Source organism: Haliotis asinina, chromosome 14 (assembly GCF_037392515.1).
Source record: "Haliotis asinina isolate JCU_RB_2024 chromosome 14, JCU_Hal_asi_v2, whole genome shotgun sequence".
NCBI classification, from domain to species: Eukaryota; Metazoa; Mollusca; class Gastropoda; order Lepetellida; family Haliotidae; genus Haliotis; species Haliotis asinina.
Genome location: NC_090293.1, coordinates 4,641,387 through 4,658,946, shown reverse-complemented (window position 1 = coordinate 4,658,946; position 17,560 = coordinate 4,641,387). Strand labels below are relative to the sequence as shown.

General features: G+C 38.2%; 1 protein-coding gene across 2 annotated transcripts in view; it reads right to left on the bottom strand.

The window, feature by feature from the left end:
- LOC137261298 (ankyrin repeat and SAM domain-containing protein 1A-like) overlaps positions 1-17,560 on the bottom strand; it is a 166,213-nt gene that overhangs the window by 22,636 nt on the left and 126,017 nt on the right. For both annotated transcript variants that reach the window (XM_067799022.1, XM_067799021.1), the window contains exons 23-24: positions 4,457-4,543; positions 3,101-3,238 (exon numbers count right to left, since the gene is read on the bottom strand). In XM_067799022.1, the coding sequence (XP_067655123.1) occupies positions 3,101-3,238; positions 4,457-4,543 (225 nt within the window). The remainder of the gene's footprint in view (positions 1-3,100; positions 3,239-4,456; positions 4,544-17,560) is intronic.

The window sequence follows — 17,560 nt, the reverse complement described above, 5'->3', positions numbered from 1 at the left end:
GTGTCTTAAAGGGGTGGTCAGGTGGGCAAGCTGATAAATTATTGGTCCGTCAAACTGACCAAGATCATGCCATGGTCATCACTTCCATCACATTCCTATGGCAATATGGCATACCTATTTATTGTTGTATGACTTTCATATAGACTATATGGGCTCAAATATATTGCTATACGGCTCAAATTGCTATATGGCTCTCACCATCAGCTGTATTTTACCTATATATTGTTACATGGCACCAACCAACAGCTGTATGGCACCTATATATTGCTATATGGCTCTTCTACATTGCTATATGGCTCTCACCAATAGCAGTATTTGACCTATATATTACTGTATGGCTCTTGCCTACCATATACTATAAATCTGAAATATTCAGGTTTATATTTTGAGAATTTTGCGTTTCTCTTCCCCATATAAAAATACTCGGCACAGTAATATTAACTCTTTCAATGCCAGTCAACCTGATGCATTTACTTATCATAAAATAATTTCTCAAATAATATACATGGTTATCTATTTCCCGATATCAGTGGCTTTCTGCTTGCTTAGCTTCATACCTATAACATGCAAGGTATCCTTTTATGGCAGGTATCGTTTGAAAGCTCTGAACATAAACAATATCACTATATCCTTGCCAGGAATATCTTCGCAGTTGTAAGAAGCGATTTCATGGGATATAGATTGGTTTCTAATGACACTTTTCTGTGTCAGTCTGCTTTGAGGACTCTGATTGGTTAGAATCCCTAGACAGCCAATCATATTACAACAGTGGATACTGTCCTTGTTTACAAAAACCTTTAGATCCAGACGAAAGATTTGGGTAAAATCATGCTTTTTCTGAACGTTTCACATAAAAAAAAACACCACCTATAGCATATTATGGAAGCAAGTGGTAGGTTATGACCCATGACAAAAATACTCTTTGCATATATTTTAGCATTAAACATTGTGTCTGAGCATGAACTTTGAGGTGAAGAAAGCAGAGATGTTACTTGAATTTACATTAAACGATCACACAAAAAAGGGGGAAATAGTAAGTTGTAATGTATGTTTGACAACATTACCAATGACAATAGATATATAGATAATAGATAATACTCAGCCACCAAACACCTAAATGCGAAAATGTCTACTTCTACAAGTTAGTTGAAGTGCTCAGGCCTCACCGCAATACAAAAGACCATTTCTAAGTTACATAATTTGATTTATAATATATTCTTATAACACATGCCACTGGTCCTACAAAGATATATTTGAAAAGCTGAGAAAGACGAGCTACTTCAGACAGCTTGTAATTCCACAACTTACAATTAATGACATCAACACCCAAAGTGTATTGTTGTCACCTGCCAGTCAAAGGGACATAACTCCTGTCTAGCCATCACAGGTGTGAGGATATGACTGACAGATTAATGAGGTACCCATGAACATCAAGGGTTCAAATCCATTTACATGTCAAACAGGCCTGCAGACTTCTTGAACAATACATCAAATAGGTTCTCACAAATGTTTCCAAACATAAACAAATTTCTTGGCATGACCTGTTAATTAGATATTTTATCTAACATTAAATGTATCAATTCTGTATTCACTTTTTTAAAATAATTGTTATTTGACTTGAAAAGAACAAATAATGCTTGTACTGAAAGAGACATATACATAATTTTGCTTTAAAAATATGTAACAATGTTTTTAAAAAGAACAAAAACCAAGAAAAAACAGATAACACACAAGACATTGAAGTTTAAATCTGAAGAACATGTAAGTGCACAAGAGTTCCAACCAGTGACTGATCACTGGCTATAGAAAGGCCAATGAAACACAAGGTAAATGTTCAACAACGCTGTAACATGTTCCATCACTGAGGGAATCAAGTACACAGAGGAGAAGAAATACATCTAAGTTCGGGAAAACATCCTACAAAGGCGTCAATGCATAAACAATCTCACGACCTAGGCAAGGGAAAATTATATGCACGCTAGGACCAGGAGGCAGAGTATATTCATCAGTGGCAAATGAGGAAGATTGTCCTTCCATTATGGAGACTCAGGTCTTTGATGAAAGACAAAGCAGGGCTTGACTCTCTAAGATGATATCTGTCTCTTTGTCATCAAGATAAACTCGTACCTTGCACAAGCCCATTACAAACGTGAAAAAGAAAATGCATTTCTTTTTTAATTCTTCTGAAAATTGTAATTTAATTGCCTTGAAATTTGTCTTGGTACTCAAGTGACTATTGTTATGCCACACAATACTCAAAAAATGACAACATGGTAACTCCATGACAATTTTCAGTAGAACTACCGGAAACCAAGGAATCAGTGCATGTGTATGGTCATGGTACAAGTACTACCCGTTAAGTCTTAATGACCTTGGCCTCGAAGATCTCAGCAACACAGACAGCATGTTGCTGCCTACTATGTCAAGATTAGAAACAAGGGTAAAGACCTTCTCACATGAATGCAGTGCAGTCAATCGGTCGATAAATACCATAAATAACAGAACCTTGGCTTAACATTGTACATCTAGCAAGGATGCTAATGGAAGTAGCTGACACACATCTCCCAGTCACAGGAGAATGGTCATGCAATGCATGAAACTTTCAGAAGTTAACTTCAGTCACACACAGGAACAACAGCTCCAGTGACTTACCTGGGAGTTGAAAGAGAGCATCAGTTACTGATTGTACAGACACATTTGGAGGACAGAAATGTGACTATTGTCAGGGCGTTTTTAAAGTTCAGGACTAAAGTATTGTATTTTAAAAATTCACATAACAATAATGTAAAGGTATGCATTCTGGACTCTCCCTCTGTACGAATCATGTTTTCATTGAACAACAAGTCAAGCCTACTTGGCATGACATCAGTAAAAACTACACACTGTTAAAGTTTTTGGGCATGTAGCAGGCATCTCCTACAGTCTTTAAACCAAAACTGGAGTCTGAGGACAACGAATAGGTGTGTTTCAATCACTGATAGTAATGGAGCCAGGGTGTTCTGGCAGGACAAAACAATTCTTCAGCCCCTCAACTAGACCTAAACTAAACCAAGTAACCAACCAGGACAATCACATCATGAGAGCTGTTGTTTGTACTTACCCTACTCCTTACACTAAAGACATGACAGTAGTGCTTCTGGGTCTCACGGTCCTTTGTGATGTACGCAAAGAAGTTCAGATGCTCTGAGTCCTGGCAGGCGCAGAAGATGTTGGCAATTTCATGATCACAGATAACTTTCTGCAACAATATCAACAGGTACAGTTTTAGGTACAGTTCTGATAACGCTGGTGATGGTACGGGGTGCCATGTCAGGGGCGGTGCAGAAATTAGGTTTCACAAATGTGGTAAATGTTTGAGAACTGCACAAAAACTTGATACATATCGGAGTTAAACCAAACCTTTACCAAGAAAATACTCGTTGCATCGGGTCAAAAAGACGGTGCAGCATACATCAGGTTACTTTGGGAGCACACTCAAGGAAACACAATCTTTAGGGTGAGGGAGTGAGTGAGTTGGTTGCAAGCCTCTTTCAATAGTATTTCATTCTTAATCAGATGAATGTGGGTAAACGACATGCATGTTATGGTTATTTGTCTAATGGTGCTGACAGACCAAAGAATATATTCAGAGTAAAACTGGGATTAAAACCCACTGTTACAGACAGACAACTCTGGGAGACACCACTGCATTCTGAATTACAGATCCAATGATATTAACAACAGAAAATAGTCTTTATGTTTTTGTTCAAACACATCTCTATAATTACAATGCTGGGGCCCGTTTCACAAAACGCTTGTAGCCTAAGATCTCATAAGTTTTCTCGTAGCGATTGTACTTCCTTATAATACTGTAACACAGGAGCTATGGATGCTACGAGAAAAGTTACGAGATCTTAGGCTTACGAGAGTTTCATGAAACGGGCCCCTGTTCACCAACAAAATATGCTTATCTCATCAAGCATGCTCCCAAAGTTAGTATTTTCACAGACTGCCATTTACCAACTTCGTCATACATATTTTCAGAAACACAGTATAACTGCACCATTCTCATCCTTGTGAAAAAGAAAATAATTATATCATCACTAATTATTATCCTTACTGAACATAAATAATATGAATCTACCCAATAATCTGAGAGTAACTCTCTATAAACTGATCATAAGTGAATGAGTGCGTAAGTTTTGTTTCACACCACTATTATCAATATTCCTGCAAGAACAATTTGGGGACATCATTAAATGAGCTTCATACTTTGTTCATGCTGGGAATGTGGTCTCCAGGGTGTCAAGTTAATGCTTTAACAATACAGACTGCTCCATTTTCCCCTAAGATTATACCACCTGTGTTCTTTGTGATAACAAGACCCCTTTGCACAATGTGCACATGCACTGAACATGTCAAGGAGAGGTTATTAGAAGGCTCCTGGATGTTGTTGGAATTTAAATGCCATACTAACCTTGGATTTGGCGTCAATGAACTTGACACCACGGTAAGATATGGAAAGCATTATTGTTGGAATTTTGGCAATGACATCAGTGGATTTCTGTAAAAAAAAAATGAATGTAAGAACCGTGTGATTATTACGACGTCTACTCCCTGCAATAGAGCCATGGACATCACTGTGGCAAGTCGTATGTGAAGCAGGAATATACAGAAACATGATCACAAACTAATTAGGAAGATTTAATGAACACACAATCTGTTATTGTGCAATGAATGATATTTGGTTGAAATTAAACATGTCTGCAAACAACCAAAATTGAAAATAGCTGCAAAACTGAGCATGGCCATAATCTTGGCTACACTACCAACAGTAAATTTCACCAAACATTCACATTTTTATGGAAACCTAACACATGATTGCTGAATCACCATTTAATGTACAGTGATGCATCAATGTATTGGTGAACCACTGCAACCTTGGTTGTGAGTGTTGTGTAATCTCCTTAAAATCAGATTTTGAACTCTACTGCGTCAAGATCTGCCAATTCTTGAACAGAAGGTCAGGTTAACTCTAACAAAACTTTGACCATCAAATCAAAATGGAGGATGCATGGGTTCTTCAGCCAGTCAAATGCCAGCTTCTCAAACATTTGGGTTAATTTCTTAACCCCATCAATTCTAAAATATTGCAGAACACAACCTCCATGGATGCAGACACCTATTTTTCTGAGAAACAATAATGTGTAATAATATTCCTAGTGAGTGAGTGAGTTTAGTTTTACACTGCACTCAGCAATATTACAGCTATATGGCAGCTGTCTGTAAATAATCAAGGCTGGACCAGACAATACAGTGATCAACAACATGAGCATCGATCTGTGCAGTTGGGAACTGATGACATATGCCAACCAAATCAGGGAGTCTGACCACCCAATCCTGTTAGTCGCCTCTTATGACGAGCATGGGTTACTGAAGGACAATATTCTAACCGTGATCATCACTGGTCACATATGGATGTACAGATTTTAGTACTTTTGTTGGGTTGAGTTATCAATATAGGATTTGAACCCACACTTTTAGTCTGGAACCTAATTGTCATTACAAGACTTTATAAGTAATGACCGACAAGGAAGCTCACCTGATGTGACAAGTAGATGATGAGTTTTCCACAAGTCTACACAGAGGTATCAAATCACAGCAACAGAACTGATATAAGTAAGACCAGATTGCCGGAGTGGTGTGAGTGAGTGAGTTACGTTTTATACCGGTTTAGCAATACTCCAGCAATATCACAGCAGAAGCACCAGAAATGGGCTTCACACATTGTACCCATGTGGTGATTCGAACCTGGGTCTTCAGCATGACAAGCAGACACTTTAACTATTAGGCTACCCAACGGCCCCTTTGAAACAGTGAATGATGACACACATAGGCAAGTATCATCATAATGGCATCCATGGATGTCCACAATTCAACCGAATATCTAGTGCACTTAGTAGAAGAGGTAATTCCATCACTGACTCGAACTAATTGACTTTCTGGGACTCTCACAGAATCCAGGGCACTATGTCTTGTTATCATGCAATGACTTGCAAAGGCTGACAGAATGCAGGGGAAGCCTATCCAACAAGGAACTACATCTTTGGTGATGCTTGCATCATGAGCCTCAACCTCAAACACAGGCAAGAGAACACGAAGATTTCAAACAATGTCATAGAAAACTAAACATCAAGTAGGCATCACATATGTTGGGAATTGAAGCTGGTCTTTCTGCATGTCAAATACATCACCTGACCACTTTACTGCTCTTTATTGCAATGATGATGACTGATGTGTGTGCATGCATGTTTGCATTCATGTTTGTGTGCACATGCAAATGCATGCCTGCAGTGTTTGTGTCTGAACATGGGTTAACATAAAGATATCTGACACAAAGTCAACTCCTATTCCAAGCACCAGCCAGGGCAACAATCAGCATCATCTCTTAACAAACCACCAACACAGCTCCACTATCCAATCATAAACTGCTGATAAACAGTCTGGAAAGAATGGAATACTCCCAGTGACAGTCACAAGATTAGCTACATAATGTTCGTCTACTAAATACATTAATGTCACAAAAAAGTAACAACAGAATGTCTATGGCCAGGTTTACAGAAATTAATGGTATGATAACAAAAAAACAGATGGATCTACTGGTGGTATCGGCAGATAAACCGGGACAATAACAAGCCAGAACCTACTAAAGCTTGAATAACTTGTTCAATGTCCTATGGTTTTATTCAATTTTACTTTCATTTTCTACTTTTCTTCAAAGGAAGTACTGATAAAAACTAGGTGTAATAAATCTCTCTAGCCACTAAAACCTAATCACATCTTAACGTCTTTGTTTTTTAGGAGTCTTCGCACAAAGGGAGACAAATCAAAATCTAAAATTTACAGCGTACCAATTCCAGGTTTAAAAATTTATTACGAGGGCAGATGCTGGAAATCTTGTTTCGAAGTAATGAGTCTTAGGCGGTGAAATTAAGATTGGTCTTGGATTGTTTCAAGTGGTGAATTCCACACAAAGGATGAACACAGTGAGTGCAAAGTGTCATCAAGCCTAGTCTTTTAAGTGAAACCTAATGAAGTGGAAATAATTAGCACCACGGAGCAAATGGACTGCGACACTAGCCTTCCCTTGCTTCTAGTGATATTGCAGCTTTTTCTGTTTGACTGAACACATCAGACGTGTCTGGTACAATATGGCCGATTTGGTCAGCCCAAAGGATCAAGGGCGAATGGCGGCCATTTTGCTCTTCAGATAAGAAGCCTAAAGGAGCCTCTTCCAAATTCTTGAAACGAGCAGACGCAGTGGTAAAACAAACGAGTGTCGTCTGCTTGTCAGGCTGCATCCACGTGAGTGGGCAATGAATATATGCCAGTATTATCTCCGGTCTTGTCCTCTCTCTCATTTCCTTTTTTGTCCATCATGACCGGCGCTGTGATACAAAATAGCTAGAGTTAATCAATGCCTCAACATTGAAAATTGTTTAATCGATCAGGAAAAGGTTATAAACTACCCTCCACGCCAAGCCAGAAATTGCATCATCTGTGAAGAATTGATAATCCGTTGGACGATTTGGTTATCGCCGTGAAAAATGCAGCTGCAGTGAAATCAGGCGGAACGTCCCTCTGACAAGTGCATTCGATTGGTGGACTTCTGACATCCACCTTCAGATTTATGACAGATTTCATGTTTGCTAAAATAGCCAAACCAGGCCGTAGACACTCGACATTATTTGCTTTGACCCCTGTGCAAAACGACGGACTGCCAAATTGTAGGAAATTCAATCGTTTCTGCATTACTTAATCATTATCAAATGGAGCTGGTCTATTGAAAAGTAACGCTGAACTTCTAAAACGTAGGAAATCCAATCTTTTCTGCATAACTCATTAGAACGAACTGCGATCACTTTAGCCATTGTTTGTAAGCAAGCTTGACTAGAGGCAATGTAATTAGATTCCAAAGACTGCTGCACTGGGGCAGAGAAGGTCAGCAGAATGCATGCAGCACTCTACCTAGCAACAATAGACGCATGTGCATCACTGCACAAGCCTAGGTGTACCCACTCGATTATAGTCAAGCCTTGTGACCCTTGCCCTAGAGGACATCCAGGGACCTCATGTTGTAAGATCGAGAGCAGAGGGGCCAAAGATTGTCAATTCTTGGATCATTTTACCAAACATCAAACTCTGAATGGGGCGGTATGCCGAGTTGGTTTTAGATGAATTGTCACAATGAAATGGAAATCGATTTCGTCCTTTTTTAAGAAGACAAATGGTCTATGACTATGGTTGTTGTGTCCAAAATACGCAGAGATTAATCCAATTACTGTTTAATTTTTTTGGCAAATAATAAGATGGGAGCTGAAGGACTGTTGTTCAATAGTTGGTGATACATCCAAGGGATTTAATCAGCATCGGAGAGCTAGCTCATACTAAATGCAGATAGCATGTGGGGTTTGGTATTAAGGTCACATTTCCAATCATGAAAACACAAAGACATATTGATTTTTTTCCCTCTCTTTTTCTTTTTTGAAAGATTCACACTGGTTTGAAAACTGATTCTGTTATCTGGGTCAGTGTCTCTTTTAAAACTGGTCACTAAGGAAGAAACAACATTATCCTCAATTTGAAATTTAATCTTACGCAAAATACACTCTGGGCTCTTGGTTTTGTTAAGAAAACAATTGTTGCTGAATTAAGAAGTTTAATGCTTTCAAGGCATTGGGCTTTCTTTTACAAGGGAGGCAACTCATTCCAAACTGCACTGACATCATGAATGACCGACCACAGATGTCAGAAACAAGCCTTTCTTGGATGACACCAGGTGTTTAGCCTGTGAATGACCTTCAGCCTTACCGGATTGTGGTCAACATCCAGCTGTACTGGTCTGTGGTCGACATTCAGCTGTACCAGTCTATGGTCAACATCCAGTTGTACTGGTCTGTGGTCGACATCAAGCTGTACCAGTCTGTGGCTAACATCCAGTTGTAACAGTCTGTGTTTAACATCCAGTTGTACAGGTCTGTGAATTTCATCCAGTTGTGGCGGTCTGTATGAACTCCCATTGTGCAAATCTGTGAATGACCTCCACTTGTATCACTCTGTGAATGACCTCCAGTTGTACCGATCTATCCATGGCCTCAGCTGTACGGATTCAATATCCCATTGTACTGGTCTGTGAATGACTCACAGTTCTACCAGTCGGTGAATGACCTCCAGTTATACAATCTGTGTTCAACATCCATTTGTGACAGTCTTGTTTGAAATCCAGTTGTATAGGTCTGTGAATGACCTCCCATTGTGATAGTCTGTTAATGACCTCCACTTGTATCACTCTGTGAATGACCTCCAATTGTACTGATCTGTGAATGACCTCCAATTGGACTGGTCTTTGAATGACCCCCAGTTGTATTACTCTGTGAATGACCTCCACTTGTATAGGTCTGTGAATGACCTCCAGTTGTATATGTCTGTGAATGACCCTCCAGTTGTACTGGTCTGTGAATGACCTCCAGTTGTAGTGGTCTGTGAAAGTCTCTCCGCTGCAGCAGTCTGTGAATGACCTCCAATTGTAGCAGTCTGTGAATGACCCTCCATTGTAGCAGTCTGTAAATGATCTCCAGTCGTACTGGTCTGTAAATGGCCCTCTGTTGTAGCAGTTTGTGAAAATGACCTCCAGTAGTCCTAGTCTATGAATGACCAGTTGTACTGGTCTGTGAATGACATGACCATCAGCTGTCCATGCATTAGGTTTTATGCCAATGAACAATATTAAAACAAATGCAGTATTAGGAAAAGTATCAAGCAGGTGCTCCCAATAGTGTTTACCAAGCAATCTAACACAACATCATCACCTCATGGCCTCAGCAGACAATTTCTTATTTCAGATTCAATCCTCCTTCTCAGTCAACAAAATACCTGTTCTTGCTGATTTGACCAAAGAAAGTTAATATCTACATCATCAGCTGAGGATGATAATTTGACATGACAGTAGTTATAAACCCAGTTCACTCAAGTCTCCCACTCAACAACAAGGATGCCTCCATATTGCTCACAATAAGATGAGGAGAGTAAATTGACATGCAACTGATCAGGCCCAAGTCAAATAAATCTTTGTTTTTGTTGAGAACGTAACTCCTTTGTTCCACCCATAATGCTGAGGCTAAAGATGATCTGGGATACTGGGAAACAAGACCCATTTCATGATATTCTTTCCAGAAACCTTCAAGTCTAATTAAATATTACTCATTCCCATTAAATTGAAATCCTGAAAGTCTGGTGACATTTCCCTTTTTATGAGAGATTTGCCACTGTGGTTTTAGAGCATTTTCTTCATAAAGTAACTATTTTTGCGAAATTGCATATTTGAAGTTTCCTTTTAGCTGTTGAATACCCGACGAGGTGGTAATTTGTTTTGAGCGTTAATGCTGTTCGTTTAATACGGCCAAACAATTTCGATAAATGTGATCGTAAAACACATTTTGTAAAGTGAGGTAGAGAGGTGAAAGTAGTTAGAAACGAAGGGAATATTTACGATATGTCCGTCAAAGTGTAATAATCACGTAAGTCATGCATCACTAGATCTCACACTTTGATATTAATACGCAAGTGTTTTATTGTTTATATTACGCAGCTCATAAAAATAGTGCACTCTACGACCAAAGTTTTCGGGGAAGAAATGATGAAATGGAGCGAAAAAAGGAAATTATTGGCTAACGCTATTGTACAACACTAATTTTGTTTCGAGTTTAGCCAAGTCATAGCTCTGACAGATGGGATCATAAATATCAACTGTAAAAGGGAGAGCCATTTAGAATTAGGCAACAATATTTGGGTATTAATTAGCCTACAGCCTTCATGTATCATTAAACCTATAGCAGAGGACAGCTTAGTCGTATCTTATGAACACTTTTTCGGTTCAGGCATGGTATTGTGGGAAAGATATGAGCATGCTGGTGTTGATTGGAGAATAGGTCAGTGGTTTACGAGTCAATAAATCCATCGGTTTATACGATGTGGCAAAATGATGTAGAGGTATGAGCGGATAGACGACACGCTGCTTCGGCCGGAATTTGATCAACAACATATCAATCCTCATACTCTATACCATTACAGAAACTAATGTTCCACTACAGAATTAAGCACATTTATTGATGTCATAAGCAATGACTGACTTTAATATCTTTCTATTGAGATTGATATGTGTAACACTAAACATTATGATGAGATTTCAGCACTTCTGGCTTGGTTCCAATGAAGGAATAGTTATATAAAGATGATAACATTTCTAAAATTTCCTACATATCTGAAATAAACGTCTTTCTCAACAACACAATTTAATATCTCTTTTAAAAAATAATTTTGGATGTAACCTGAAATCAAATAGCACATGATGTTAATATATCTTTTTCTGCAATACTTACTGGCCATGTGTATATTGATAAAACACCTAAAATCAACATCACTTGGCAAATATATACACACAAATTGACTCATATATGCCCCACAAAATATTTCCATTTTGCTGTCCTTGCAATTTTACACCCAAAATTATTATACCAAAATACCATACTCAATTATTCTTGTATTTTAATCCATGCACTCAAAGTCACATTATCGAATTGTTTGCCTCCAATGAAAACCATTTCCTGCTCTCCATCCCTTCCTTGGACAATGAACACTGCTCTCCAACATATCCTTATATATTCACACTCAACTGAACTGCATGTCAACAATGTATGGTGAGTGAGTGAGTTTAGTTTTTACGTCGCACTCGGCAATATTCCAGCTATATGGCAGCTGTCTGTAAATCGAGTAATCGAGTCTGGACCATACAACACAGTGATCAACAACATGAGCATCGATCTGCGCAGTGGGAACTGATGACATGTGACAACCAAGTCAGCAAGCCTGACCACCTGATCCCATTACAACAAGCGTAGTCGGCTTTTATGGCAAGCATGGGTTGCTGAAGGCCTATTTTACCTTCTTGGGTCTCAACAATGTATACATACAGATGGCTTGACAAGAAATTTTAAAAAAGATATGTCTTTCAAAATCATTAATAAAGTACCACCTTAAACAAAACTGTAACAGATTGACTAGATAGTAATCAGTTTACTGAGACGTAACAAAGAATCCCACAAGTGCTTCAACATCTTTTTGTGTTGAAATCTAATAGTTTTACATCACTGTGTAGAGCGAAATAAAAATATTACAATGATTATCCACATCTGAGCATAAAGAATTTTCTGTATTAATGAATGCAACTGTCATTCACATTCGTGATCTGAATTAATTTCTTTCTTAAATTCCAAAAACTCAATGCAATGTAAAATTTCAGGGTTAATTGTGCTGCAAATATGCATCAATAGTTTCTTTAGGCCTAGTGTTTGTTTTTGTTAACATTTCAGATTGAAATTGTGGCATTAACCAAGCCACACAGATGAAAGGCACTTCCTGGGAACATGTACACAGGCTGGAGAACACTGTCTGGATGTGACTGCCTCGGAATCAACACTTCAATGTTCATGTCAGTCGTGATGGACAAAACTCTTAAATTCAGCTGCTTCTACACTACATTCAATTTGTTCAGGGTTTATGACAAAAAAATAAGATTGCTATCAGTTCAGGATGATATTGGTTTCATCTTCATCACAAACCTCTGGTAAATTAGGGGCAAATAACTCTGCTCCCTCCTCCTAAACATCAACCCCACAAGTTTAATAGTAGCTATCCACTAAATTAGAATCAATTTAATTCTGTGCGATCTGGACCTAGTTCGTAAAAGCTGACCGCGATAGTAAATCTGTGATGTGTAATTGATTCACAGGGAAAATATCACAAATAATGTCATGTTTTCAATACCAGAAGGCTAGTTATTAATCTATCATGCCTCCATTTTAGTTTTCCGTAATAAAGTTTTAGAAAGAGAGAGAAAACATTTTCAGCTGAATGATTTCAACATAGAGAAATAGAAAATATTTCAAGCCAGGAATAAAAGAGGATTTATCATCTCAGTGGTCTTGGACGTGATGAAAAGCTTCAAAAAGGTCTACAAAAATAGGAAAACTAATTTTTGTCATGTCTGAATATTTTTTCATGCATTAAATATTGCAAGACCATGAAATGTATGAATCACAATTACACATTGAATATTCTGGAATAAATTTCTGCCATATTAATGCTTAAATTGGATTTCGAATTTTTATCCAGCAAATATTTTTAACCTTAGAAACTAATGAAATGAAACATCATTTGAAAAAATGGTTAACATTGTTTAAAAAATAAATTTTATTTTCAGCATAACAGATATAATATATCATATGAAACCTCATGATCACTTGAAATTGAAGATTATGTGTTAAAGGAGACAAACTGGATATTTGACATGATGTAGGATTTACATGTTGCAAGTATTCTGACAAAATAATGATAACGTTCTTCAAAGGACAATTGTGGAGACAGCTGATGCATAAGTATCAGAGCATATGGTGTTTCTGGTGTGGCACAGAGTGAGTGAGTGAGTGAGTGAGTGAGTGAGTGAGTGAGTGAGTGAGTGAGTGAGTGAGTGAGTGAGTGAGTGAGTGAGTGAGTGAGTGAGTGAGTGAGTGAGTGAGTATGGTTTTACGCCACTTTTAGCAATATTCTTGGAACATGATGGTGAAGGACACCAGAAATGGGCTTCACACATTGTGTGCATAGGAAGAGCCAGGTTGGATTACTCAACACATGCCACATTCTACCTGTACCACAGTCACGAACACAATGCATACAGGATTTATGCAGCACTGTATTTCTGCCAGAATCAAACCAAGTCATTAGTGTGACAAGGCAACACATGTTACATTTGGGATTGCACACTCTTGGTCAGACTTTAGTATGTTTTGGCTTGATTCCCATTAAAGATTCGACTCCACTCTCTCCAAGGCAGGCACCTAATGGCCAGCACACAGACATCTAACCCTCTCAGCAACTGCAGCTTCCACAAATATGGAAGTCAGACAACTGGTAGTCTGGAACTTGGTGAACTCATCTGATGTGTGTAGACTGCCCAACAGTAAGCTATGAATGCACACTGCCTTTCGGAAAGTGGTCAAATGTAACATGTTATATTTGGAATCACAAATTTCTCACTGCTGCAGATCCTGTACTCTTGTACTTACCAACCATAAGTGAGCGAGTATGGTTTTATGCGGCTTTTGGCAATATTCCAACAATATCACTGTGTGGGACACCAGACTGGACTTCACACATTGTACCATGTGGGGAATCAACGTGAGCTGCTGGCGTGATGAGCCAAAGCTTTAACCACCACGGTTGGGGCCATATGATCATGACTTGAGTTGGGGCTTTACATCACTTCAGTATTGTTCCAGACATATAGTGATGAGATCAAGTTTGCATTTATTACTGTTTTAAGTAAAAAAGAGTTTTGTTTTTTAAACACGTATTTTCATTCACTACCATGTGAAAATGTCAATCAGTTCTTTCCTCTCTTTACAGAACTACATCATGATACAGGTCAACTTCCCTCAAGCAATTTATGATCAGATGCCCACTCAAACTGGATGAGTACAGTCATGAACATGGAGATCACTTGATGGTTAACACATTAAACACGTCACAAACTAATCTTAGCGTTAACACCTTTGCCCTGCTCCAAAAAATCATCTTAACGCTGAAACTGTTGTGACCATATCACTCAACATAGGCTTATAACAGTTGCAGGGCTAAGATGACACAGTGGAACTAAGACTTTTACTGATACACAGCTCCACACAGTTCCACAAAGTGATCTTAGCACTAAGACTTTTACTGATACACAGCTCCACACACTTTCACAAAGTGACCTTAGCACTAAGACTTTTACTGATACACAGCTCTACACACTTCCACAAAGTGACCTTAGCACTAAGACTTTTACTGATACACAGCTCCACACCATTCTACAAAGTGATCATAGCACTAAGACTTTTACTGATACACAGCTCCACACCATTCTACAAAGTGATCTTAGCACTATGACTTTTACTGATACACAGCTCCACACCGTTCTACAAAGTGATCTTAGCACTAAGACTTTTACTGATACACAGCTCCACACCATTCTACAAAGTGATCTTAGCACTAAGACTTTTACTGATAGACAGCTCTGCATTGTTCAACAAAGTGATCTTAGCACTAAGACTTTTACTGATACACAGCTCCACACCATTCTACAAAGTGATCATAGCACTAAGACTTTTACTGATACACAGCTCCACACCGTTCTACAAAGTGATCTTAGCACTAAGACTTTTACTGATACACAGCTCTACACACTTTCACAAAGTGACCTTAGCACTAAGACTTTTACTGATACACAGCTCCACACACTTCCACAAAGTGATCTTAGCACTAAGACTTTTACTGATACACAGCTCCACACCATTCTACAAAGTGATCTTAGCACTAAGACTTTTACTGATACACAGCTCCACACACTTCCACAAAGTGACCTTAGCACTAAGACTTTTACTGATACACAGCTCCACACACTTCCACAAAGTGACCTTAGCACTAAGACTTTTACTGATACACAGCTCTGCATCGCTCAACAAAGTGATCTTAGCACTAAGACTTTTACTGATACACAGCTCTGCATCGTTCAACAAAGTGACCTTAGCACTAAGACTTTTACTGATACACAGCTCCACACACTTCCACAAAGTTACCTTAGCACTAAGACTTTTACTGATACACAGCTCCGCACACTTCCACAAAGTGATCTTAGCACTAAGACTTTTACTGATACACAGCTCCACACACTTCCACAAAGTTACCTTAGCACTATGACTTTTACTGATACACAGCTCCGCACCATTCTACAAAGTGATCTTAGCACTAAGACTCTTATTGATACACAGCTCTGCATCGTTCAACAAAGTGACCTTAGCACTAAACCTTTTACTGATCCACAGCTCAGCACACTTCCACAAAGTGACCTTAGCACTAACACTTTTACTGATACACAGCTCTACACCGTTCTACAAAGTGACCTTAGCACTAAGACTTTTACTGATCCACAGCTCCGCACACTCCCATAAAGCGACCTTAGCACTAAGACTTTTACTGATACACAGCTCCACACACTTCCACAAAGTGATCTTAGCACTAAGACTTTTACTGATACACAGCTCCGCACACTTCCATAAAGCGACCTTAGCACTAAACCTTTTACTGATCCACAGCTCCGCACAGTTCCACAAAGTGATCTTAGCACTAAGACTTTTACTGATACACAGCTCCGCACTAAGGAAATATTGACTATAATATTTCACTGGCTGACAACAGTGAATCTCAGTATGCACACCTGCATCATCTCTCTGAATATGCCTATGTTATGGAACTGGGTCTAGATTTTCAAAGCTCCCTTATTGCTGGGATAGTTGTAAGTTAATGTATGACACTTACAACTATCTTAGTGCTTTAAGAGCTTTGAAAATATATGCCTGGTAATGTATGTACATGTAGGAATGCATGGCACTTCCCTTGTACTGTATAAATACAACTGACTCAATGACTTGTACCAATTCCACGATTAATGTTAGTACATCAATTATCATGAAAACAAAATCCATTATTTCCACAGGTAAAAACACCATCACACGTTAATAAATATCAGTTAATACCTTCATCAAGAATATATGTCTGACCAATGCTGACTTATTGTATAAAAAACCCACTGTATCTGCACACCCGTTCTTGTCACCTGTTCACTCGCTACAAATCTCAACAAGAACCAAAATGATACAGTCTGCATGTTTACATGAAATAAGAGCCAGTTCACAATATGGAGATCTTTTCTTATTGCTCTTTCAAATTCTTCCACCAACTGACCTTTAATTAGAGGATGTTTCTTATATAGTCATACAATCATTATCAAGGGACAATTATATTCCAAAAGGTAATAAAAATACAAACAGTTTGAAACACATTATTCTGAACTGTGATTTATATATTTAGGCGAGGGCAGTTTTATTTCTTGTTTTATGGATCTGTCAGTCAAATTGTTTCAGGAATAAAAGAAAAAATTAATTTTCCCACTCTAAAAATATATTTTTTATTTCTATTGTCCAATAATGTAAATGTGCAAGAAATCTTTTTAGATTGTTTGTTTTCCCCTGTATACACTTCCTAATTTGTAAAAAGCAAAATAAATTGTGCATTCAAAAAGGATATTACTGTGACTATTGATGTATATTTTTATTTTTACCCTCCTGCCTTCAGCTTTTCTGAGGACAAAAATTTGTAAAACAAGAAACAAAACTGTTCTGGCTTTATATGCAACATTTTATGTTTCGAAATTGATCTTTCAGTTCATATAGTATATTTGCAGTTTTGATTTTCTCAGATCATGTAAACATGCCACTGTATGTATTGAAAACAACTTGATATTTTCAAACTAAAACACAGTATGATGCATGCAACGAATCAAAATGTTCCAAACCAAAACCAACTCTCACCATGTGTTATGGAAATAAATGAATGGGTTCAAAATTATGCAACATTACCTCCAAATATT